This window comes from Mauremys mutica, chromosome 20 (assembly GCF_020497125.1).
Source record: "Mauremys mutica isolate MM-2020 ecotype Southern chromosome 20, ASM2049712v1, whole genome shotgun sequence".
NCBI lineage: Eukaryota > Metazoa > Chordata > Testudines > Geoemydidae > Mauremys > Mauremys mutica.
Window position 1 is genome coordinate 14,915,875 of NC_059091.1, and position 26,036 is coordinate 14,941,910.

The 26,036-nt window shown below is 58.6% G+C and overlaps 1 protein-coding gene across 8 annotated transcripts in view; it reads right to left on the bottom strand.

Moving 5' to 3' along the window:
* Nucleotides 1-5,587: 5,587 nt before the first annotated feature.
* The window catches only part of HDAC7 (histone deacetylase 7), a 259,876-nt gene continuing 239,427 nt past the window's right edge, over nt 5,588-26,036 (bottom strand). For 2 of the 8 annotated variants that reach the window (XM_044994611.1, XM_044994612.1), the window contains exons 15-26: nt 23,498-23,618; nt 22,216-22,265; nt 20,734-20,841; nt 19,902-19,957; nt 19,281-19,368; nt 17,047-17,166; nt 14,371-14,468; nt 11,517-11,635; nt 10,758-10,891; nt 9,563-9,647; nt 8,901-9,039; nt 5,596-8,287 (exon numbers count right to left, since the gene is read on the bottom strand). In XM_044994611.1, the coding sequence (XP_044850546.1) occupies nt 8,242-8,287; nt 8,901-9,039; nt 9,563-9,647; nt 10,758-10,891; nt 11,517-11,635; nt 14,371-14,468; nt 17,047-17,166; nt 19,281-19,368; nt 19,902-19,957; nt 20,734-20,841; nt 22,216-22,265; nt 23,498-23,618 (1,164 nt within the window). In that variant the 3' untranslated portion in view covers nt 5,596-8,241. Of the gene's footprint in view, nt 8,288-8,900; nt 9,040-9,562; nt 9,648-10,757; nt 10,892-11,516; nt 11,636-14,370; nt 14,469-17,046; nt 17,167-19,280; nt 19,369-19,901; nt 19,958-20,733; nt 21,547-22,215; nt 22,266-23,497; nt 23,619-26,036 lie in introns of those variants that run through there. The other 6 variants (XM_044994607.1, XM_044994610.1, XM_044994606.1 and 3 more) reach the window with 6 other exon arrangements.

Sequence of the window (26,036 nt, forward strand, 5' to 3'; positions counted from 1 at the left end):
AAAAGTTGTGTTGCTCAGGGGTGTGAAAAAAACTTGCCTGAGCAACATAAATTTCAGCGGCACAAGTGGCAGTGTGCACAGCATTATGTCAGCAGGAGAGCTTCTCTCTCCGGCATAGCTACCGCTGCTTGTTGGGAGAGGTGTAATTATGTTGACAGGAGCACTCTCTCCTGTTGGCATAGAGCAGCTACATGAGAGATCTTACAGTGGCATAGCTGTATTGGTTCACCTGTGCCGCTGTAAGGTCTCTAGTGTAGACATAACTGGACTCTACGCCTCTCGTGAAGATGGAGTTATTCAGTCAGTGTGGCGGGGCAATTTCGCCAGCGGGAACAAAATTTTAGTGTAGACACTTACATAGTTAGAGCACCATAAGCTGCCTTGTGTCGACCTAACTCTGTAGTGTAGACCAGGCCTTGGAAAATAGGTCAGTATAACTACATTGCTCAGGAGAGTGAAAAATCCACTTCCCAAGCAATGCAGTTAAACGCATCTAACCCCAGGTGTAGATAGCGCTAGTTAGAGAAGCCCTCCCATAGGTGTAAATAGCATCTTCACTGAGGTGCTCCAGGTGGCACAGCTGCAGTGTTTAAAGTGTAGACAAGCCCTCTGAGTACCTTTCCCGGACCTGAAGAAGTGTGCTGTGTAGCTTGAAAGCTTGTCTAGCTCACCAACAGCAGTTGGTTCAATGAAAGATATGACCTCCCCCATCTTGTCTCTCTAATGTCCTGGGACCAACACAGCTACATCAACACTCCATGCAGTATTTTAGATTGCCTTAAAGATGGTATTAACTGTGCTTTGGCAGGGGGGAGAAAAGGTTAGTTTAGCATGGTCTGGAGCTGTTGTTGCTGCTGGTGGAATCTCATCCCGTTTCCTTTAAAACAAAGAAGACAGTCACACATGAATAGGGAGAGAAAAGAACAGCAAAGATAGATCATGCAGCTTCTCTCCCTTGTGCTGCACTTGCAGCTTCACTGCTGGAGAAACATACACCCAGGATAGTGTGGGATCAGGCACTGCAAGACCTGGCAAATTTGGACCGGCATTGAGCTATTCAACGCATTGCTTGATGCTGCTTCTCTGCTCAAAAAGGGGGGCTTGTCTCGGTGGCTCAGCCAGACTTGTTACACAGAACATAAAAGGTGAGAAAGAGAAAAGAGGAGTCAAACCGAGAGGAAAGGAAATGACACATGATGGAGAGGGGGTGACAGCAAGAAATCTAAGTCTCACATCTCAGGATTTAGCCAAAGACACGGGAGGCAGCAATTAGAGCTGGGCAAAAAAATTCTAGCAAATAGTTTATTTGCCAAAAACTGCAAAATTCTTGTCAAGATTGCAAAATAGTTTTGACTGAACCTCCCCCTCCCCCCAAAAAATCCTTTTGGTAATGTCAAAAGGGTACATTTTGTTTCACCCCAACTCAAAAATTTTTGCTTCAATTTCAGGCATTTTTGACTAAAGCAAAGGAAGGGGGACTAGATTCACAACACAGCTGGAGCAGATGGTGCTGCTGCTGCACTTCTAAGCTTTACCCCAGTGGCAAGGTACTCATGTGGGAAGAACAAGGTTCAGTTCCCTTTTGTCTGACATGGAGCAGGGATTTGAATGTGAGTCTCTCACATTAGCAGAAAGTGCCATATTCACTGGGTTATAGGCACTCTGACATGGCACTTTCTCAGGCTCACCTCTCGGAGCTGTTCCACTTTAAATCAATAATTGCATAATCATTGGAAACTCCCAAATCCTAGGCAAGCACCCTGACCACCAGGCTGTAGAGTCATTCTCATTGCCTTTCCCTGGCTCAGTGACATCCCCGGGGGCAATCCATAATATAGAAATGCAGGGGTGGAACAGAACCTCAAGAAGTCATCAAGGCCCCGTGTGCTAGTGTAACCCACACACCTCCTGGGTGTGGTGCGATGTCCCATCTAGTGGCACCCAGACCACTTAGCGATTAATGAGTCTGCTCTATAGCCTTAGCTAAGAGCCATGTGACGCTCATACATTTAGCTCTAGAGGGCTCAGGTTCAATCCTGACCACCGATGACCAAGGTCTGACAGGCGTTTGACCAGCCTTTTCTGAAAAACCTCCAGTGACAGGGATTCCACAACATCCATTGGAAGCATATTCCAGAGCTTCACTAGCCTTATAGTTGGAAAGCTTTTCCTAATATCTAACCTAAATCTCCCTTGCTGCAGATCATGGGCAGCACGGGAGCCCCCCCTTTGGGATGGCTAGCCACTCGGCCCTGCCCCTTCCACCCAAGGCCCAGCCCCTACCGCCCCCCGTCTGCGGGAGTCCCCAGTGGCCGCCCTCCCTTCATCCACCAGGGCCCTGAGCGCCCACCCTTGACTCCCCTCGGGCAGAGGAGCCCCAGCCAAACTATCCCGGGCCACCCCCAGCACCGGGCTGCAGTCCAGCTTCAGCATCAGCCCTAGCGCTGGGCTACTGGCTGACCTGAGCACCAGGTCACTGGCTAGCCTCAGCACCTGCTCGAGTTGGCCACCCACAGCGCTGGGCCACCCCCAGCATTGGCCCACTGGCCTCTGGCCGGCAGCAACACTGAGCTTCCACCAGCTTCGGTGCTGGCTTGCGGGAGATCAAGCCCATTACTTCTTGTCTTACCTCCAGTGGATATGGAGAACAATTGATTACAGTACTCTTTATAACACCCTTAACATAGTTGAAGACTGAAATCAGATTCCCCCATCAGTCTTCTTTTCTCAAGAGTAAATATTCCCTTTTTTAACCTTGCCTCAGAGGTCAGGTTTTTAAACCTGTGATCATTTTTGTTGCTCTCCTCTGGACCTTCTCCAGTTTGTTCACCTTGTTCTTAAAGTGCAGCACCCAGAAGGCCTCAAGAGTGCCGAGCAGAGTGGGACAATTAGCTCCTGTGTCTGACACTCCTGTTAATAGCCCCCACAATGATATTAGCCTTTTTCACAACCACATCACATTTTGATGCTTGTTCAATTTGTGCTCCACTAGAACTCAAATCATTCGCTCGGGGTTTTGTTTGGCACTGAGTTTGGGATTTTTGACTTCAAATTTTTTTGAAAAAAGTGATTTTCAATTCAACCTGCAATTAACCTTTTTGGCGGGGGGGGGAGGAGGAATTGCATGAACCAAAAAATCAATTATCTGTCCAGCTCTTGTAATGAGGCCATCTCAGGTCCCTCTCTCTTGCAGGCCACACCACCTTTAGGATCATGGTGACTCCTGGAGTCCCAGAGGAAAGCAGGAGTAGCAGCTATGCTGGTAAAGCTGGTGCCTTCCAGACCAATGATCTCCTTGCTCCCATTGCTTGACACCCACCATCCCCCCAATACTGTCCATGAAGGTGCGACTGCCTCAGCTCATTAACATTCACCAATTAAAGCACATTGTGGTGATTCCAATAGTAAACATTCCCTCCCACTTCTAGGTTTAGCTCGTTGCCATGCCAGCAGTGGCTTAACCAAGAGCCTTGCAGCCCCCTCTGCACAGTGCATTTCACTCCAACCATCCTGTCTGTGCCAGGTCAGTGGGCGCCTGCTTCTGCTGACTTTCAGGTTGAGTGGGCTTTTTGTTACCTTGGAAACCTCAAAGCTCAGGCCTCAGCACAACAGCAGCCTTTGCAATCCGAGGCCATAGCGACACTGCAGGGCAGCAGCATGGCAGAGGGCCCTTCCTTTGCTAAGCCAAGACAGCGCAGACCCCTGGCAAGGGGCTTGCAGATCTGGCGGCCTCCAGCCCCTCAAAGAGCACCTTCCCCATTGAAAGGGCAGAGCCAAGCTGAGCCCTGCCCAGTCCCTGCCTTTGGGACTGGAGAGCTTTGGCCTCCAAAGGTGCAGAGTGCAGCATCACCACCAGTGCCAAACCCTGCCCCAGTCCCAAGGGGAGCCAAGGCAGAGTGGGGACAGGGACGGGCTGGCCAGCCTGAGATTGTCAGAAGGCCCCTGGGAGGGGGTTGTGATGGTGGAGAAAAGGAGCACCCTGGGAGTGAGTGGGCACTGCCTACTCATTGCAGGAGGTGAGCAGAGGTGGGAGTTACAGCAGGGAGCTACTGGGAGGGGGAGAGAGCCCCTGTGCAGATGATTGATATTTTGGGGAAATTGAATAGGATGTGGGGGTGTCAGCAATAATTGTTCCAGAGGTGGGGGGGAAAGGGAGGAGAAATCTCATTGCCTTGTCTCCATCCCCATTTTTTAGGCAGCAGCAACTGCTGCTGCACAGCCTAGATCCTGGCAGGACCAAAGCCAGGATTTGAACCCATGTCTGAGCAGCACCATAACACACTGCTTGCTTACGGTTGCCAACTTTCTAAGAACACAAAACCAAAAACTCTACCCCCACCCATTCCCTGAGGCCCAACCTCTACTCACCACATTCCCTCTCCCTCGGTGACTCACTCTTCCCCATCCTCACTCACTTTCACTAGGCTGGGGCAGGGGGTTGGGAGGGAGTGCAGGCTCTGGGGTGGGGCCAGAAATGAGGGGTTCAGGGTGTGGGACGGGGCTCCGGGCTGGGACAGGGAGTTGGGATGCGGGAGGGGGGTGAATGCTCTGGGCTGGGGGTGTGGACTCTGGGGGGGGCTGAAGATGAGGGGTTTGGGGTGCAGGAGGGGGTCTGGGTTGGGAAAGGGAGTTGGGATGCGGGAGGGGGTGAATGCTCTGGGGTGGGGCTGAAGATGAGGGGTTTGGGGTGCAGGAGGGGGCTCAGGGCTGGGGCAGGAGGTTGGGGCTCAGGCTTACCTCAGGTGGCTCCCAGTCAGTGGCACAGTGGACTAAGTGGCGGGGTGGGCGCCCTGCCTGTCCTGGCTCTGTGCTACACCTTAGAAGCAGCCAGCAGGTCCAGCTCCTGGGGGGAGGGGGGGGTGCAAGAGGCTCTGTATGCTGCTCTCGCCATCAGGCACCCCTCCCCCAGCTCCCATTGGTCACTGTTCCCAGCCAATGGGAGTATGGAGCTGGTGCTCATGGCAGGGGCAGCGCACGGATCCCTGTGGTCCCCCACCTAGGAGCTGGACTTGCTGGTTGCTTCCGGGGCACAGCACGGTGCCAGGACAGGTAGGGACTAGCCTGCCTAAGACCTGCAGCACTGCTGACCAGACTTTTAATGGCCCAGTTGGCGGTGCTAACTGGAGCCGCCGGGGTCCCTTTTTGACCGGGGGTTCCAATTGAAAACCGGAGACCTGGCAATCCTATGCTGCTGCCAGGCCAGAGCGCATCACCAAAAGCCAGGCCCAAAGAGGGCAGCAACTCTCTTCTCGGAGGAGTTGTAGTTTCCTAGAGCTTAAGCCCTGAAGCTCAGTTCTTCTGACGTCCTGGCCAGCACAGGCCAGAAAACTTCACCTAGGGCCACATGCACTGAGCCCAGTAACATGGCTGGCTATCATCTCTTCCAGAAGGCAACAAGTCTTGGGGGGAGGAGACACACCCATGCGGGGGACAACAGACCCACAGGGGCATTGGCCTCTGGAGGGGACAATAGACCCACAGGGGCATTAGGCTCTAGGGGGAACGTATCCATGGAGCACTGGGGAGGGGACAACTGACCAACAGGGGCATTAGGCTCGGGGGGGGACATATCCATGGGGCACTGGGGGGGGACAACAGACCCACTGGGGCGTTGGGCTCTGGGGGGGAACGTGTCCATGGGGCTTGGGGGGGGAAGCCACATCCAGGAGAGTACGTGAATGGCGCAGGCCATGGTGCAGTCTGAGCTGTGCCCTGTGTGTGTGAGCCCCAGGTCGGCGATGTAGCCATATCCCCGCACACAGCTTGTGCAGTTCTAAGGCAAAGAAATATTTATTCTTCCAAGGTCTTTTTTTCTCTTTGTTATATTTTTACAAACAGACTCATCCCTCTCCTTGCAGACAGTGCCTCGCCAGACATCCAGCCCTGCGTGCCTACCCCACACCTCCAGACCCTGGCCAGATATCCCAGGCCCTGTGCTCTGCCCCACTGAAATGCATGTCTCCACACTTCCTGTCTGCTTCTGTTTTGGACATTGGCATGGACCCAAGGAGAAACTCAGTTCAGCCAAGGGGTGTGCCCCTCAGAACCCCAGGAAGTGCTTGTGGCCATCACACAGGCCCCAGATAATGGCCCAACTGCTCCCATTGCTGCACGTCACATCAGCTTCTGGGCCAGGCCCCTCTCAGAAGAAATGGTGAGATTGTCCTGGAGGACACAGCCATGGAGCGGAGAGGGGTCAGATCCCCGGTGCCCCTGGCAGAGGAGGGCTCGCTCCCATTACACTAGGAGACTGGAAACGACGACCCCACCTGGACAGGAGCCAGGTGGAATGAGATTAACCCAGGAGTGTTGGCCTGTAGCGCAGGCTGAGGCTGGTGCTCTGTGGGGACCTGTTCTTCTCCCAGGAAACTGCTGCCAACCGGCCCAGGTCTGTTCCTCTGCAAAACCTGTTTCAGTGTTTAAGGGCGGGGCGGGGGGGCAGGGGAGGGGAGAATGTTTTTAGCTCTTCCATGTCGCTGTGAGATGATACAAACAATGAAGCCGGGGTAAGGTGGGGGGTTGTAAAAGCTGCCAATTCTGGAGGCCACAGGCTCTCCAATGCCATTTCTGGGGAGCAGAACCACTGGTCTCCCTCAGCTGTGTGAGTGGAAGGAGCCAAGGCTACAGGGGCGTGTGTGTGAACCCATGTGATCTACCCAGGGAGGGGGAAACACTTTGCAAGATCAGCCCAGATCCTAGTCCCACTGAAGTTGAGGAAAGGAGCTGTCAGTCACTGTGTGCTTGTGTAGTGCTGGCCTGACAGTGGCCCAGCCTCAGCTGGCGTCTGTGCAGCACCTGGCTTGATAGGGCCTTGATCGTGGTTGGGGTCTGTGCAGCAGCTAGCACGACTGGGCCCTGATCTTGGTTGGGGTGTGAAGCACCAGGCTTACAGGGCCTCAATGTCGGGCAGTGGAGGGGGGTCTGTGCAGCACCTTGCATGATGGGGTCCTGAGCTCGGGCAGAGTCTGCACAGCACCCATGACTTCTAGGGGAGCAGGAATTGGGCTGGGGTTTCTGCTCACTCCAGAGAGTCTCTGGCTGGATCTTGGGGGCTCTCTGGAGTGTTTCTAATGTGTCCATCCTGGGCTAGCTGAGCACTGAGCAGCATTCAGACTCATGTTGTGCTGAGCCCATGTTAGCCCTAAGATGCCCTGTTTCTCCTCGACAGCTGGGGTATTGGGCAGGGAACAGGGCTAGGGGCTAAGGCAGGCTCTCTAGTGAGGGCTGTCTCGAGGACACTGGGAGAGCCTTTAGTAGCTACTCTGGAAGAAGCCCCCCTCCCCTGGAGCCGGACAAAGGGCCCCGTTAGACATGGATCCTCAGGTCACTGGCCTGGCTGGTTGTTCCAGGACTCAGATCACCTCGTGAACGTCCATCTGCAGAGGAGTTTGTTCCCCAAAGTCCCATGGAAAGAAGAGTATGTCAGGTGCACATTAGCACGTGTAATCTGCAGATAGTGCAAATCAGAGGGGCCCCGTCCCCGAGGGCTCGTGCTCTGGTTAGTGGTTAAGGAGACCAAGTCCCAGGCTTGCAGTTCTGGGCACATGGGACCCTGGAGTCCAGGGCTTCCCTGTGATTTGCATGTCGTCAATCATCTTCTAACCTCTTCTCATTCACAACGGGCTCAAGCCCCAAGTCATCATCACCCCTAGCTCCCACCTTGTGCCTGGCAGGAGGCTCCGATCGCTCCTAGACAAAGGTACAAAGAATGTTCTGTCCCCCCTCCCAGGAGCATGCAGTGCGGGGGTCCCTGGTGGAACCTTTGGCTGTCTGGAGAAGAGGCACAATCCTGAGGTTGGCTCTGAACTGCACGTCAGCCACCACTGTCCATCCCAACACCTGTCCAGTTCCCCACTGCCACAAGATGAGCCCTTGGAGAAAAGCAGCTCTCCACCAACCGGGCAGGGCCGAGGCCTTCTCACACCCCGTTGGCCCTTTATGCCCCTGCAAGGCCCTGAAGGGAGAGCAGGTGGAAGGCGCGGTGCCAAGCACTGCAGGGCAGATCCTTTGAGAGGGAGTTTCTGGTCCTCGGCTGATCCCAGGCAGGAGGGTGATTCCCAGACAGCAGTGGGCTCCTTTGCGGGTGACCTGCAGATGCCGCAGCTGGAGGGCCAGTCCGTTCCGTGGTGTGACTCAGGGAGAGAGGACATCGTGGCAAACAGGCAGTCGAGAGCGAGTCACAGGCTAGGGAGAGTCCAGACTCCTTCCTGCGTCTGGCGACTCAGAGACCAGCACCGCTCATCACTGATTCATGGGCTCCTCTTCCTCCATCGGCTCATCCTGTGGCCTATAGTAGAGGAAACCAGCCAGCATGGTCAGAGGGGGCCTGTTCCCCCTGCTAACCCCCAGAGGAGCAACTGGAATTCCTCACACACCATAGCTAGATGGGGGCCTCCTCCCCCTGCCATCCCCTAGGGGAACAGCTGGAATTCCCCACACACCATGGCCAGAGGGGGGCTGCTCCCCCCTGCCATCTCCCAGGATGCAGCTGGAATTCCCCACACACCATGGTCAGAGGGGGGCTGCTCCCCCTGCCATCCCGTACTCATGGGGGTGCACTTGCAAATGTGGTACTGCAGTTGCAAGCCCTGGGCGCTAAATGCCTTTGGACCGAGCTTGCCCTAGTGGGTGCCCTACAATCCCATGGGGCAGACCCTAAGAAGAGGGAATCCCCAGGCACTATCCTAGTGCCCCGTGAGGGCTGTCTGTGCTGCACTCACAGAGCTGGTGCAGGCTGGGCTCAGGGGATTGCTGGTTAGGGGTTTAGGCCCAACAGGTGCGCACAGCTCGCCCATGCCCTGGTCCCAGCACACTGGAGCCATGGTGCCAAAAGGCTCAGGGCCAGAGAGCGGTGCTGGGGTTCCGGGCGACCCCAGGGCTACAGGGAATGGCACCATCACCTTTTCTCCACCATCACTGCCACCGACAAGGAGGCCAAGGCTGTCACCGTCTCCACCTCCTCTGGGTCATGGTGCTGCGCCTCCAGGAATGAGCAGCTCACCTTGGAGGCAAAGTGCTGCACAGCGCCCCAGTATTTACCTGCAAGAGAGGCAGGGGTTAGGGGGACCCTCACCCCCATGAGGGCACATTGGGGCAGGGGGAGGGGTGGCCTCCCCATTCTCAGAGCAGGGGAGGAAGAGGGAGGGGTCTTCCCGCTCAGAGAAGAGGAGGAGGAGGGGCAGAGGGCTTGCTGCTCACAGAGAGGAAGGGGGAGGCTGGCCTAGCCTTGTCCAGCCTCTGGCTGTCTGGGTTTTTCTGCGCTAGGGGCTTTCCCAAGCTCTCTAGGGTGAGTGGCATGGCTCAGCCTTCTCTGGGAAACGAAACCCTGACGTGCCCTCTGGTGCTGGGGCTGCATCTCCGCCTGTAGCTCCAGGCATGAAGCAGCCACACAGCTCCAGCTGCCCCACCACGCTCTCAAGACCCAGCTGAGGCGGGTGCTGAGTACCAGTGATGGAGCCTGCTCTGGAGTGGGGGTGTGACTGGGGTCTGGGCCTTGGAGGCTGATCCCTCCCATATCCCTTTTCTGGCCCCCCTGGAGTCAGCTCCTCCCAGGCACACTCACTCTGGACCCGGATCACTGCTTCCAAGGAGCGCACGGCATTGGGGTTCGGCTTCTGCCTCATGCTCTCCTCTGGGAGGGGATCCAGCTGCAGGGACAAACGCCAGCCAGGCTGTTAGTGCTGCTTCCGGCCGGGAGGGGAGCTCAGTGCAGAGAGTTGTGCAATCCCCCGCTCAGCCCCAGAGGGCAGCGCAGCCGGAAAACACTGCAACCTTTGGCTGGCCCTCTGATGGAACGCTGGGCTGTGGGGCGGCCGGGGTCGCAGCCACGCCCTGCTGCCCTGCATGGAGGTTCTGGGATACTTGGGGACGGCTTGTCAGATAGGCACCAGGCTGGCTTTAGGGATGCTGAACAGTGTGTCCTGCTTCAGGGAGGTGGAAGAGGAGCAGACTGGTGGGGACCACAGGGCCTGTCATAACAGATCAGCCTTGTCCTGCCCCCACATGGGCCCCCCAATGCTGCAGAAGACAGCAGGCCCCTGCAGAGGATGGCAGGCTGTGGGCAAAGGGGGTACCCTGCTGTGTGGACAGGAACTGGGCGAGTCACACATAGGCGCCGACTTCCTCTCTGCCTGGTGGGTGCTCGATCCCCACCGCTCCTGGCCCCGCCCTTGCCCTGCCTCTTCCTGCCCCTGCACTGCCCTTGCCCCACCCCCATTCTACCCCTTCCCCAAAGTCCCCATCCCACCCCCGCTTTTCCAACCCCAGCCCCGCCCCCTTCCCGCCCTCATTCCCCCAAGTCCCCGCCTCTGCCCTGCCTCTTCTCTTCTCCGCCTCCTCCCCTGAGCGCACCACGTCCTCGCTCCTCCCTCTCCCTCCCGGAAAGTCCTAAGCGCTGCCAAACAGCTGTTAGGCAGTGGGGGTGGGGGGGAGGGGGAGGAGTGGGGACACGGCGCGGTCGGGGGGTGGAGAAGGAGGCGATGGGGGAGGAGCTGGGCTACCGGTGGGTGCAGAGCACCCGCTAATTTTTCCCCGTGGGTGCTCCAGCCCCAGAGCACCCATGGAGTCGGCGCCTGTGGGTGAGTGCACCTCCCCTATCTTCCATGGGATCCAGCCCCGGGATTTGCCTCACTTGCCTCTTGCCAGTTCCACAGGGCAGCAACCACTGGGGCAGGGCCAGGGAGCTCAGGCTGCCTTCCAGCTTTGCTGCCCTCACCACTGGGGCTGGGAGGAGCACACGCCAGAGCTCACTGCCTCACCTCATTGCCCAGCAGGGCGGACACGCAGGCCTCCGAGGCATCGCAGATGGCCGTGAGGTCATGGCCCCCTTCCAGGGCGAGGACGATGGCTCCTCCTGCCAGACTCATCAGCTGTCGGGTCATGTAGCCGAAGCCTAAGGAGGTAGAAGCCAAAGGGGCAGCATGTCAGCCACCCTGCTGCACTGATCATGCCCCGGCCCATGCCTGCTTTGCAGACTGCCCTGGCTACCAGGAGCGGGGCTGACAGGGGCAAGCAGCTGGCATTGGACCCCAGCCCAGCCCATCAGCCTCGGGGACTCTGCATCCCCGAGACCATGTGTGCCAGTGACTGGAGCAACAGGCTGACCTGCCAGGTGAGGCTGGTCAGCTTCCCCATGGCTTCCCCATCCTGCTGAGAGGCCTTAACGAGCACGCAGCCAGCAGGGCTGAGCCACTCAGTTCAGGACTCTGGTTAATGCCAAAGTGCCAGAGAGCAAATGGGGGTGGCTGCTGCATCACAGAGCACAGGCCTGTGCTGCTATTACAATAACCCCCCAGGAGCAGCCCCCTCCTGCCCTGGCCTTTGCTACGTGGAGAGCCCCTCTGGGCCAGTGCCTGCCATGGGAGCAGCTCTCCCCTCCCCAGAGCACTTCCACACTGGGAGCACATTCCTCTCCTACGCGCCTCCCGTAGCCTCCTGAACCGTCCTGTTCCGGGCAGACCCAGTCCTGGCTTGCTTTCTAACCTGCCAGTGCACAAGCATCAACTGCAGCTCCTTACATTTGGCAGAGACTTTGTAGCCTCCCAGCGGTGGCGGGTGGCCATCGGCTGCGTCGAATCCTGCAGACACCAGCACCACATCCGGGGAGAACTCGTGGGCGATCGGCATCACGACAGTTCTGTCAGGGAAGAAAACACACATTCAGCAAGGGCTGAGCACACGGCAGGGGCTGGGCTGCCCAGCTTCCAGTCCCAGCTCTGACACTGACGCAGCTACAGTGGCATTAGCAGGGAACTGCAGGGGGAGCAGCATCCACAGAGCTGGGTGATGCAACGAATCTCTGAACAAAACTGCAGCTTACACCTCTGCCCCAGGAAAAAGCCCCTCTGGGACGGCACAGTGGTGACAGGTGCTGCACAAACTCTGTGATTAGAACTTTAAAGACAAACACACAAAAGGTACCCCAGAGCAGGTGTCAAACTCCAGGCCACAGGCCAGAACTGTCCTGCTCGATGGAGCCCCTGTGACATGCGCTGTATTGGCAGGATCTACGCTTTCCAGTCCTCAGGGCAGTGAAGCTGGCGTTCTCAACATAACCTGTGTACCAATGCAGTGATGTCTTCTGGAGCCTGCAGACAGTCTGAAACAATGGCTCTGGGAGGTGTGAACTCCCTCCCATTCAGAGATGGAGTGTTCACTCTGAAGAGTAACGATTACACTTGCTACGTCACGGCTAACTAGTCGTTGCTGATCATTTTATCAGATGGGTTGTGAATGGACTGGGCATTTGCCACTGATGGTGGAGGGAGAGGGAGGAAATTGGGATCCGCGCCAGGAAAGGAAGTGAGGAAACATATGGCCAGGCCTGGAGGTGGGGAAGGAAGAGGTGTTTTGGGAAGAAAAGGCTGAGGCCTACTGAGCGACTGAAGAGAATGTCTGGGCTAGTTGGTGCATGAAGGTCGCACGGCCCCCTTGTCAATAATGGGGCTCCGCTGGGGGCTGAGGGTCCCGCATGTACATCCCAGAGCACAAATCTACATGGATCCTGGCTCCCCGCCAGGGGGCCTATGCCTCTCACAGAGAGACAGACAGACAGACATATACTATGGACAGCACAGCCAGACACTGCACATCCCACAGGGATAGAGCGCAAACCACGGGAACACTGGATCCCAGACACAGACAATGTTCGTTCAAAGGAGCAGCTCCAGCATAGCCAGATTCCCTGGGTCTGTGCGCTGGCCCCTTTCCAGCAGATCTCAGCTGGGATCCTAGGGCCATGCTCCTGGGGACAGCAAGCGAAGCCAGGAGCCAGTTTCAGCTGCAGGCAGGTGGGGAACAGAAGGGGAGTGACCAGGCTGTTGGTTCAAAGGGCAGGATATTCCATGGGCTCCCTGGAAATGCAGCCTCTCAGAGGGGCTGCTGCTGCTCACAGGCACTCTGGGGCTGGATCAGACCCTCTTCCCCTTTCAGCCCTGCTGCTGTAGGAGGCATGGCTGCCCTAGGGCTCTGGGAAGGAGGAAGTCCTGGAAAAAGCAGGGCAGGACCTAGGCAGGTCTGTGGACAGCACATTGGCCAGAAGCGCTGAGTGGCCGTGGGTGGGCTGACTCCAGCACTGGCGAGGCCAGGGAGCCTGGGAGTGAGTGGAGATCGCATTGCTGTGTAAACAGAGAGCTATTTATAGAGCCTTTTGAGTAAAAGCAAAGCAGGGGTGTGGGAGCAGAGGGGATGACTGCCATGACCCCATGGCCATTGCGCTGGGCTGGCTCACACAGTGCCTGCAGCTCCCAGCTGGTGCTTAGCTGAGCCAACATAGGACTGCGGGGGACCTGTGCCCAAGCTGCGCTGCCCGCCCGCCTAGCACTTCAGGGCTGGGGCCGCACTGCCTGCCTGTCTGGTGCTCCAGGGCTAGGGCTGGGGTGGTCTGGGGTGGGGGCCGGTAGCCACGGTGGGGGGACTCTGGGCTCCGGCAGAGAGGAGGGGAGGAAGGGGTGGGGCTGGGGGCTACCCTTCCCCATGGGCATGGCTTGGGACAGAAAGGGAGGGGGGCTTTGGGGTAGAGATGGGGAGGGGCGCGGCTGGGGACAGCCAGGGAGGGGCGTGGCTGGGGACAGAAGGGGAGGGGGCGTTGGGGTAGAGATGGGAAGGGGTGTGGCTGGGGACAGTCAGGGAGGGAGGCATTGGGGTAGAGAGGGGGAGGCGTGCGGCTGGGGACAGAAGGGGAGGGAGGCATTGGAGTAGAGATGGGGAGGGGTGCGGCTGGGGACAGAAGGGGAGGGGGACAGCCAGGGAGGGGCACGGCAAGGGGAAAGAAGGAGGAGGACGGCTGGGAAGAGACAGGGAGAGGTGCAGCTGGGGACAGAAGGGGAGGAGGGTGGCTGGGAAGGGATGGGGAGGGGGACAGGCAGGACGGGACACGGCTGGGGACAGAAGGGGAGGGGGATGGCTGGGAAGAGACAGGGAGGGACGCAGCTGGGGACAGCCAAGGAGGGACACGGCTGGGGACAGAAGGGGAGGGGGATGGCTGGGAAGGGACGCAGCTGGGGACAGCGAAGGAGGGACACGGCTGGGGACAGAAGGGGAGAGGGATGGCTGGGAAGAGACAGGGAGAGGTGCAGCTGGGGACAGAAGGGGAGGAGGGTGGCTGGGAAGGGATGGGGAGGGGGACAGGCAGGACGGGACACGGCTGGGGACAGAAGGGGAGGGGGATGGCTGGGAAGGGACGCGGCTGGGGACAGACAAGGAGGGACACGGCTGGGGACAGAAGGGGAGGGGGATGGCTGGGAAGAGACAGGGAGGGGTGTGGCTGGGGACAGCCAAGGAGGGACACGGCTGGGGACAGAAGGGAGGGGGGTGGCTGGGAAGAGATGGGGCGGGCGTGGCTCGGAACAGAGCCACCCAAAGGAAGGCTACCTGAAAGCTGCTAAGTACTCCGGATCCCCCATGGGTGGGTCGAGCCCACCAGTCCAAGCCACATTGACAGTAAATCCCTCGCCAGCGCCAGTGCCAACCTGGAAGACAGAAAGGAAGAGGCTGCAGCAGAGGGCATGGTGTTCAATGGCAGGGCCCATCGTGCCACGCCAGGGAAGCTCTTAGCTACACCCTCCCCAGCCAGGATCGGCTCCAGTCCCAAGCTCCAGCGGTGCCAGACTGGAGACCCACATAGTCCACAGCCTGTCCCTGGGCTCACGCTCCAGCCCAGGGCAATGGCTCCACCTCACAGGAATTGTCAAAGCAGTAAGGAGTTGTGGTGTTTCCCTATGGCATGTCACCCCCTGTGCTTTGCACACTCTCCACTGCAAGCCAGGGTGGGTCATGACAGCTGCTTTACCTGGGCTCAGCAGCGCTTGGGGACTCTGGGACAGGAAGTGGCAGGAAATCCTGTTGCCAGCCAAAGCTCATCTATGGGATGTTTAGAATTGACCATTGGAATTGATTCCCCAGGGGCGTGGGGGATTTGTCCGTCCCTTACAGCCTGTTAACTGAGGCTGGCTCGACAGCAAGATCTGGGCTGGGGAGCAGGAGTCACTGTGAGGAACCTCTGGCCTGGGACTGGGCAGTCAGAACGGTGCCTCAAGGCCTTGACATCCCTAAAATAATAATCCCCAGTGGGATTCCTGCAGGGGAAGCCCCAGAGGCCCACGTCAGGGTTGCTCTGCACCTGTGCGATGGCTGCACAAGGTGAGGCTGGCAGTGAGGGCAGGGAGGGGTGGCTTGATGGACATGGTGGCGGTGGTGAATCTCAGTGCAGTCTGCTGCTGAAATGGTGTTCTCGGCCAGACGGGGAGCCCCCTAGGCCTTTTCCTGCACAGCTGGGTGTGTTCGGAGGGAGGAGCTGACACTCATTCCTGGGACAACCACCATCAGCAGCTGCCAGGTGACACTGTGGGCCCGGCATAGGCAGGAAGATGTGAAGGAGAAAACAGCTCATAACGTGCTTAGTAACCACAGCTACTGGCTAAGCATCATAAACCGTCCTCAGCAGCTCTGCCATCCCCCTGGATGAGGGCCGGGAGCTCGACCCGCCTCACCGCTCAGCACAAAGCCCCTTCGAAAGTACATTGAAAAGGATGAGGGACTGGATGGTATCCGTGTTCTGCCTTTCCCCCTCCTCAGCCATGCTCCCTGAGCCACACTGGTCTCCAGGGTACTGCAGGAGAACACGGCTGGGGTATGGGCTGCTGCAGCACAGCCTTGGGGGAGCTGTGCAGAGTACCCGGCCCTGAGGTCAGGGGCAGCACAGCCTTGGGGGCTTTGAAGAGCACACGGCCCTTGGGGGGCTGGACGGCCTTGGGGGAGCTGTGCAGAGCATAGAGCCCTGGGGGTTGGGGGCAGGACGGCCTTGGGGGAGCTGTGCAGAGCACCCAGCCCTGGGGGAGGGGGTGGCCTGGGGAATTCTTTACCGCAGGAACTAAGCAGAGCTCAACCGAGGACAGCAGAGAGGTGCTGGGTGCTCTCGAGTGAGCAAAGCAGAACAGACCTGCTCAGCCTCCCTCACCCGGGTCAGCCTCCCCTGCTCAGACCTCACCCAGCCTCCCCAAGCAACAGGAGACATGTGGCTCTGCCAAGCTTCCCCAGTCAACCCAAGACTTTACCAAACTTCCCCTTTGCCCATCTCTTGTCCAAGCTTCCCCGATCCCTGCCCCTGTCTCCACCTGACCTTCCCCTGATGACCCCAGGGACCCCTCCAACCTTCCCCAGCTTCCTGCCCTACACAGGACCAACCCCCGATCCCCTGGCCCTGCCATGGTCACCCTGTGCTCACCCGATTTCCTAGAGGTTAAGACCAGAAGGGACCATCATCACCATCTGGTCGGAGCCCCTGCATCACATGCCCAGCCCATGGGATCCACCGAGGGTGTCCTGCCTCTGGCCCAATACATCTGGCTGAGCCAGAACAGATCTTGTAGAAAGTGATAGCCAGTCTCCGAGCAATGGAGAACTCTCCTCATCCCTAGGGGAGCTGTTCCGATGGCTAACTCCCCCACCCCTCACCCCCCCGCTTAAACATTCGCACCCTGTTTCCAGTCTGAATTTGCCTGGTTTCAGCTGCAGCAATTGGATTTCATTCAGCCTTTGTCTGCAAGATTAAAGAGCTCCCTGCTCTCAGAAATCTCCTCCCCATGTGCGTGCTTCATGTGGGTCAACTCTTCCCTGCTCTCTGTTAAGCTAAGGATCTGCCACTCCTTCAGCCCTCACACAGGGTCGCCAGGGCTGGGACGGTTCCTGGAGCTTTTCTATGAACGTCCCTTTTGCCACCATTCGTCTCCAGGTGTGGGCTCTTGGTTCTAGAGCGCAGACCTGCCCTAAACATGTCAGGCTCCACCTGGCCAGGAGCACGAGTGCACCACTGGCTCTCGGCAGTCGTCCACATGAGCCATGCGTGATGCACAAGTGCTCACGAGAAAGGAGTGCAAAAGGGGTCAGACTGAATCCATTCAACAGGGCATCTGGCTAGCTCTGCTCCTGCCACGCTCCAGCCTGGGCATCCCCACGCTCTGCCCCTCACGTGCTGCCCCCATCCCCATGTCTCCCAGAGGATGCGGAGCTGAGGTAACCTGGGAGCGGCTCAGAGGCTAATGCTCTCACCTCGTCGGCTGCCCCACTGCCGGGGAAGAAGTTGCCATCGTCATGGCGATGTAACGAAATGTAGAGAATGTCTGGGTCTTTGTAGAACACTTGCTGGGTGCCGTTGCCATGGTGAACATCCTGTGTGAGAGAGAGGCTGTGAGCGAGCTCCTCACCCTCTGTCCATGGGATGGCCCTAGAGTCAGGAGCCCAGAAGAGTCCAGGCAGCACTGGGACTGCCCAGACCTCTGCCAAGTGTCTTCTAGGCAGATGGACTAAGGATATAAAGTAGGGGCAGTGGCACCATGCTTTGGCCTTTCTCCTCCCCCATCTACACTGGAAGCATCAAGAACACTGAGAAGATGAAGACTTCAACTGAGGAGACTGGTCCAGGCTTAAGGGAGAGGCCTGTGTGTTAAAAACTGTAACATCCAGTGAGGTGAGAAAATTGCTTGATCTAAATACGGCCTAGTGTAATAAGGTTTCAGATTTAGACTGTGCACTTATCTTTTATTTTCTTTGGTAACTATCTCTGTCCTTTTATGCCTGTCACTTATAATCACTTTGTCATAAACAGATAGTTAAGGGTTAATGTCTCTTTTACCTGTAAAGGGTTAACAAGCTCAGTAGACCTGGCTGACACCTGACCAGAGGACCAATAAGGGGACAAGATACTTTCAAATCTGGTGGAGGGAAGTCTTTGTTTTGTGTTCTTTGTTTTGGGGGGTGTTCTCTCTTGGGATTAAGAGAGGCCAGACGTACATCCAGGCTCTCCAAGCTTGCTGAAATATTCTCTTCTATTCAATATAGTGAGTATTAGAAAAGGCGGATTAGTCTTTTGATTGATTTCTGTATTTGCAAATGTGTGTTTGCTGGAACAATATTTTATTTCTGTTTGCTGTTATTTGTGTTTATGCTAGAAGCGGGGGGGGGGGGGGGGAGGGGGGGGGGGGGAGAGTCCCTTTAGTTTTTATAAGCTGTATACCCTGTAAGCATTTCCATCCTGATTTTACAGAGATAGTTTTTACTTTTTCTTTCTTTAATTAAAGCTTTTCTTTTTAAGAACCTGATTGATTTTTATCCTTGTTTGAGACCCCAGGGGATTAGTCTGACTCACCAGGGATAGGTGGGGGGGAAAGAGGAGGGGGAAGGTGAATCCCTCTTTGTTTTAGATTCAAGGAGTTTGAATCAGTGTGGAGCCTCTCAAGGCAACCCAGGGAGGGGAAAGTCAGGGAGGGGAAAGGAGGGGGAATGGTTAAGTTCCCCTTGTGTTAAGATCCAAGGAGTTTGGATCTGTGTTCCCCAGGGAAAGTTTTGGGGGAACAGGGAGTGTACCAAAACCCTATATTTTTGGTTGGTGGCAGCAGTACCAGATCTAAACTAGGATTTAAGTTTAGAAGGATCCATGCAGGTCCCCATCTTTTGGACGCTGAAGTTCAAAGTGGGGAATAAACCTATGACAGACTTAAAATCTAGCTTTCTGTAGTTAATAAAACTGTTTATACTTTACCTAAAACAGTGTATTTTGCTTGAAGTGCTTGGGAAATCCCAGCTCAGTTTACAAAGGCTGGTGCATGTCCTTTGCACATTGAGGCTTCTGACCAGGGCAGGACGGTACAGTTCTGGGGTGTAAGGCTGGGGATCTGGGGGGAACTGGCTGGTGCATTTCTCTGTGTAATTCATGAGTGGCTTTGGGAGCATTCGTGCAATCTAGCTGGGTGTGGGGCTCCACATGCTGTTATGCTGAGTGATAACAGCACCTGGAAGAGTTTGCTGCTTGTCACTAGCAAAGCATTGTGTGAGACAGCTCAGGCTGGAGAGTTAAGGGGGCACAGCGGTATCCTATTTCCAGGTTGCACCCTGGGGATCCTGCCACACCCACTCACACAGCTCTGCCAGTGCCCTCCAATCCCAACCTGCAGCCCCCTGCTAACCCACTCCACCCACAGCTCTGCCAGTGCCCCTCAATCCCGACCCACGGCTGCCTACTAACCACCCACTCAACTCTGCCAGTGCCTCTCAATCCCAGCCCGCAACCCCTATCTGCAAAGCCATTGGCCTCGAAGGTGGGACAATGCTGTACTATCAGTGTACATACAGATCACTGGGGACATGTGGCTTGTTGCATCACATACAGCTGACTGGGCTCTGCCCGGAGCTAGCTAGCTGGGAGGAACCATCGAGAACAGCTCCAGCCTGAGGAGAGGACAGAGTAGGGAGAAGGCGAGGGGCCAGTGGGGCTGGAGGAGACTCACCCAGTCCACAATGAGGATCTTGCTGAGCTTCCCTTTCTGCTGCAGTTGCTTAGCAGCGATTGCCACTGAGTTGAAAAAGCAGAAACCCCTGCAAGGAGGGAAAAGCAGGAGCTGGTCAGTGCCTAGACACCACCCTCCCCAACCTGCCACTGCATCCTCCGAGACAGCCACTACCCTGCCCGTGCATGCGGGTTCTCCCGCCCCTCCAGACTGGTGGGTTCTCCTCTCCCCCACCCTCTGGATGGGGTGGGTTCTCCCCTCTCCACCCAGTGCCCTATGGACATGGTGGGTTCTTCCCCCCCTCCAACCACTGCCCTCTCGGTGGGGTGGGTTTTCCCTTCCCCTCACTGCCTCCATGGGGTGGGTTCTCCCCGCCCCCCTGCCCAGACACTGCTTGTCAATCCCACTCCACACAATGGGGAGCCAAGGTTGGAGGCGGGTAGCTCAGCAGGGACTCCCAGCCTGAGCTGCTCCTGCCCTGTATGATTAGCTACTACCACACATGGGATCTGTGTCCTTTCCAGCCTACTCCTGGTGGGAGGAGCCTGGCAGTGAGCTGGTCTTGCCCAGACTCCTTGGGCGGGAAGCAGACAGGGTCAGGAGGCAGATGATGGCTCTTACATGGCTGTGGAAGGGTCCGCATGGTGTCCTGGGGGTCGCACCACAGCAAAACCATTCTGGGGGCAAGACAAAGAACGTGATTGTGGGGCCGTTATTGCCCACCTCTTCCCCCACCCCTGGGGCACAGGCCAAGCTTGCCCTGAGGGTGTCAGGGGGTGCTTTGTCCAACCCCAATGCAGTCTGGAGGACCCTGAGGTGACCCTCTCACCCACATGCAGAAGTGCCTGGGCTTGCCTGCCCCACAGCCCCAGGAGACTCTTCCTCAGCCCTGGGGCCCCTGCATGGAGCACATCAACATTAGACCCCCGATGGCTCCAGTCGTGGCACTCAGGGGTGTGAAACCTGCCCCTGCACTCTCACGTCAGATCCTGCGGTCAGTGGCCCTCTCCCAGCCGGGCCCTTGGTGCTGGCGCTGGGCAGGGCAGGCTGCCATTCACTCCCATGCTGAATTAGCATCTCTCCCTTGGCCTGAGCCAGAGGGCAAGTCTGTCATTTCCAGGGGCCACCAGGCCCTGCTGCCTCTGCTTCTGAGCTGGCTGCCAGCATGAGCCCTCTAACCACTATGTCAAGGCTGCTGATCCTGCCAGTGCTTCCCACTGCCCCACCCAGATGAAGTCCAGGTACCTCTGGCTTCCAGAGGGAAGTGTCCTGGGGCCTGCTGTCCAGGGTCCCAGACTCTGATGGGCACATGCCAGGGCCTGGAGCCATCACCGAGATCCACACAGGAGGGTGAGAGAACCCCCATGAGTCCCCATCAGCCAGGGGAATTGCCAGGGATCCCCACCCCAGACACTGGCACGATGCCAGCGCTCATTTCCTGGCCTTCTCCTACCTTGAGCTCCCTTGTGGCCACCTTGAAGGCCAGGTCAGTGACGCTACCAGCGGCCCAGCGGGCGGCGTTGGACGAGTGCAACTCGTTCCAGATAGTGTCGCTATCCACCTGGAAGCAAGTGGACAAAAAAGCAGTGAGTGGGGCAGGCCGCCCCTGCTAGAGCTGGGCATGGGGGAGTCTCTACAGAGGGACCAAAGCATGAAATGTGGGCTGGCTCCAGCAGCAGCGCACTGGCTGGCTGCTTGGTGCCAACAGCTGAATCTCAGTCCTCAGGCGGCGGCTGAAAGTGACCGAACCCCCAAATGCCACTTCCCAAGCCAGACGGGCAGGTCTCTGCACGTCGAGTCCCCAGGCTGGGCCAGCTATCCAGGCCGCCAGCTGAGCAGGGCCAGAGGCGGGGGGAGTCCGTGGCAGGCTCTGCACAGCGCAGCTCCCCTGCGCCTGGGGCTGGGGCAGGGATGGAGAAAACGCATTTTACCTTCTTTATTTTATTTTACTGTTTAAACAAACATCTTGGTTTGATCAGGATCACGTCATGGGCCGAGCCAGAGCGGAAACCTCAGTCTCTTCTGATCAAGTCCATGTGTGCGGCTCAAACGCCCCCTCTGCCCACAGACAGGGGGCAGCGTCCAGCCGAGGAGCCTTCGCTCTCCTGCTCTGCCTGGGGGGACGGGATGGGCGAGAGGGGAGGAGCGGAGGCCGAGCAGGGGAGAGAGCAGATGGGAGGGAGGGAGCCAGTGACCCAGCAGCAAGGGCAGGGAGAAGGAGAGCCAGAGCAGGGAGTGGGAAGGCGAGGAGAGAATGAGACACTTCCTGAAAGAGAGAGAGACAGAGAGAGAAGAGGAGAGGAGAGGAGAGTGCAGTGAATGGACAGAAACCAGGGCAGCAAGCTGCGAAAGGAGAGAGGCAGCAGGGGTGTCTGGAGCATTGGGCAAGGTGGGTGGCTGGTTTGCTCTGCCCCAGTGATACTGCTCTGCCCCTCTGACGCTGCCCCACTCGGGACCCACCCTGCTCCCCTGACCTGCCTGGGCTGGGACCATCCCTGCACTGCCCCCACCCCCACCCCAGGCCTCTGCGAGCCAAATGCTTTTGGTGATCGGGGCTCCAGGCTGCCAGGGCCTGGCTGAGCCCTCCCAGCCATGTCATGGGGCACTGAACAGCTGATGGGGGGGGGGGGGGTGTAACTCTGACCTGGGATCCCATTGCCTGGAGCTGACCATGGTCCCTTGAGCTAGTCCGTGCCCAGAGAGTCCATGGCTTCCTCAGACGCCACATAGTCCTGGGGTCAGCGTGGCTGGCTAGGCCCTGCTCCCACCCACAGGGCGAGGGCAGGGGAGCCCGTGTTCCTGAGCCGAGGCCTCTGTCTCTGCCTTGCGAAGGGGGGCTCCTGCTCTGTCCAGCCTGGGCAAGGGGCCTAGCACCTTGAGCCACTCACCGCAAGTCTTCCCCCCCAAACCCCCCAAGACAGAGCCTGACACTTACCCCCACCCCCCCACAGGGCAGCATGACGAACATCCTCTGCGACAGGATCCCTGCAAGAGAGAGAGGCTGTCAGGGACCAGGGTGGGAGGGCTTGGGGGCGCTGTAGGTTGACAGGCAGGCAGCAGGAGCAGCTAGGGGTTGGGGGGCAAGAGGTACCTGGGGGCTGGGGATGAGTGGCAGGAGGCATCTGGGGGCTGGGGGGCAAGAGGGTAGGAGGTGCCTGGAGTGGGAGGGGGACAGGAGGCACCTGGGAGGAGAGGGATATGGGGGGCAGGAGGCACCTGGCCTGGCTGCTTGGTGAGAGTTTGGCTTTGCTTTTCAGCATCCCTGCATGGCCAGGGCTGGACTGAGCCCGCAGCAGCAGGCGCCTGGCACGGTGCAGGGGTGTGTACTGGGCAGGGAAGATGCAGGGTGCTGAGTGCGGTGCGGAGTCCAGGAGTGGGAGGGTCTGGAGAGCTGGGGCAGAGGAGGATGCTGGCAGGATTGGGGCCAGCTGTCACAGCTGCATGTGTCTGGCAGCGTCATGGGGGCAGCACCTATGGGTATTGCTCCTAGCTCTCCCCAGGAGTCGGGGCACCCCAATCAGGCTACTCCCCAGCCCTCTCCTATGAAGGGTTCCTGCCAGGGACCTCAGGAGCCTGTTCCATCTGCGCCACCAGGTGAGGGTAGTTGAGTTTAGAAGCATCATCCTGGCCCAGCTGCTATCCCACATCCTCTTGGCTTGGGCTGAGCACCCCCAAGCTGCCTGCAATGAGGGCACGGTGATGAGCCAGCACCCCACCTCCCTGGGGCTAGTGCCATGACACGCAGGGTGATGGTGCTCTGGGCTTGGCCTGGCCATGTCCACCCCACATTCTGCCTCCAGCTCTGCACCTGGGGTGGCATTTGCCCAGTGCAATGCCAAGGTGCAAGGCAGCAGAGAACCAGCCCTGGTGTGCTCTGGGGCCTGCATTCTCCCTGCAGCCTAGGAAGCCAACCTGCTTAGCTAGCGCAGCTGCACTTGGGTCCAGATTTTCTAATGTAGCCAACTCCCAGCAGCTCCCTCTCTCACCTGGCCCTTAGCCCCTAAACAGTGAGCAGAGCACATTAGGGGACCCCATGGATCGGTGTCTGTGGGGGAGGGTTGGGCTCCAGTGCAGAGAAATGGAGATGGGGCTAAAGTTGCCCAGTGCCCCCAGGGTCAGCCCCCAGATGGTTACCTGTCCAGGGCAGTGAGGCCACCAGTGCCCCCAGGAGGCAGCTTGCTGGCCTCTATGGGGGGAGGGGTGGCCCTGTCTCCTACCTGCCAGTTTCCCGTTGTCCAGTTTGAGGCGATTGAGGGGGTTGGTGCCGTAGAGGAAGACGTGGCGCTCAGTGTGCACTGACTGCAGCTCCTCCAGGGTTGCCTTGCGCCCCCGCAGACACTGGCAACAAATGGGAGCAGTGCAAGTTAGCAGCATCGGGAGGGAAGAACAGGAGGCAGGGATGGGCATTACTCCCCTGCGTGCCCACATGCCACCGCCAGCAGAAATCCCAGTCCCTGCCCTCAGCTGGAGAAACAACGGGCCTGAATGAGAGCTGCAGGCTGGGACCAACATCTAAGCACCAGGAAGGAGGGCCTGGGGGTGAATCTGTTGGGGTGCTGGGAGTCCCTGGGGGCTCAGCGTGCCAGCCTCACACCCAGGCCCCCTCTCAGCCCCCGGGGGCTCAGCCCTTAGCGTGCCAGCCCTCGTCTCAGCCGCCCTCCCAGCCCCAGGGGCTCAGCGTGCCAGCCCTCCTCTCAGCCGCCCTCCCAGCCCCTGGGGCTCAGCGTGCCAGCCCTCCTCTCAGCCGCCCTCCCAGCCCCCGGGGGCTCAGCGTGCCAGCCCTCCTCTCAGCCGCCCTCCCAGCCCCCGGGGGCTCAGCGTGCCAGCCCTCCTCTCAGCCGCCCTCCCAGCCCCCGGGGGCTCAGCGTGCCAGCCCGCCTCTCAGCCGCCCTCCCAGCCCCCGGGGGCTCAGCGTGCCAGCCCTCCTCTCAGCCGCCCTCCCAGCCCATGGGGGCTCAGCGTGCCAGCCCTCGTCTCAGCCGCCCTCCCAGCCCCCGGGGGCTCAGCGTGCCAGCCCTCCTCTCAGCTGCCCTCCCAGCCCCAGGGGCTCAGCGTGCCAGCCCTCCTCTCAGCCGCCCTCCCAGCCCCCGGGGGCTCAGCCTGCCAGCCCTCCTCTCAGCCGCCCTCCCAGCCCATGGGGGCTCAGCGTGCCAGCCCTCCTCTCAGCTGCCCTCCCCCCCCCCGTGGTCTCAGCGTGCCAGCCCTCCTCTCAGCTGCCTTCCCAGCCCCCGGGGGCTTAGCGTGCCAGCCCTCCTCTCAGCCGCCCTCCCAGCCCCCGGGGGCTCAGCGTGCCAGCCCTCCTCTCAGCCGCCCTCCCAGCCCATGGGGGCTCAGCGTGCCAGCCCTCCTCTCAGCTGCCCTCCCAGCCCCCGGGGGCTCAGCGTGCCAGCCCTCCTCTCAGCTGCCTTCCCAGCCCCCGGGGGCTTAGCGTGCCAGCCCTCCTCTCAGCCGCCCTCCCAGCCCCCGGGGGCTCAGCGTGCCAGCCCTCCTCTCAGCCGCCCTCCCAGCCCATGGGGGCTCAGCGTGCCAGCCCTCCTCTCAGCCACCCTCCCAGCCCCAGGGGCTCAGCGTGCCAGCCCTCCTCTCAGTTGCCCTCCCAGCCCCCGGAGGCTCAGCGTGCCTGCCCTCCTCTCAGCTGCCCTCCCAGCCCATGGGGGCTCAGCGTGCCAGCCCTCCTCTCAGCCGCCCTCCCAGCCCCCGGGGGCTCAGTGTGCCAGCCCTCCTCTCAGCCGCCCTCCCAGCCTCAGCGTGCCAGCCCTCCTCTCAGCCGCCCTCCCAGCCCATGGGGGGCTCAGCGTGCAAGCCCCTCTCTCAAGGACTTGCTTGGTCTTTAGGGTCTCAGCTTTCTTTCAAACCAATTGCAAGGCCCTGTCTGCACAGCAGTTGCACCAGTTCAAAACTGATGTTAGTTAAATAGGTGAGGACCTGGCCTTGCCGCTTTGAGTGGGATTGAGGCCTTGTCTACATGCAAAGGCTGTAGCACTTAACTGTACCGCAGTGAGGAGATTGAGGGAGCTGGTGCATTGGCAGGTCTACTGCTCACCTGGGTCCAGTGAGCCCAGACAGGGTGGGGAGAGGGCACCTTTATCCCAGTATAACTGTGTCTGCACTGGGGCTGTACCCGTAGAATTGCTGCAGAAACCCTGCCCCCCACCCCCACGGCTCCATCAGGACACATGCAGTGTGCAGAGCAGGCCTTCACTTGGGCTAAGCGCATCAACCCCAGCCGTTTGCCCCAGTGTAACTAGACCAAAGGCTCATCCCCGAGCAGTCCCAGCCAGGTAAGAAAGTCCAGCACAGTCATTCTCCCAGCAGAAGCGCTCTCCTTCCAAGATCAGAGGGGCCTCTGGCAGTTTACCTTATGTGATTTTGGAAGTGTTTTAAAACCAAACTGAAAGCCGCCCGTGTAAACGGGAATCTAGCTGGGGCTGGCACTGGGAGAGCACATGCGGTTTAGCTGTGCTAGGAAGCAGGGATGGACACTCCCTGAGACACCAGGTAACACTCTCCTGTGTAGGCAAACCCCAGTCTAATGAGACTAAGGCCACATCTACACTACAGAATTATGTCACCTAGTTTACGTCGGCATACAGCCACCGCAGCTATTAAATGGCTTGGCTCTTTGGGTTGGCGGTGAGTGTCCTCACCAGGAGCACTTGTATCCATTGTGCTGTCAGCGTGGGGCATTGTGGGTGAGCTCCTGGATCCAGTAACAGTCGGCGTAAGCAATGCAGTGTCTACACTGACCTTGCATCG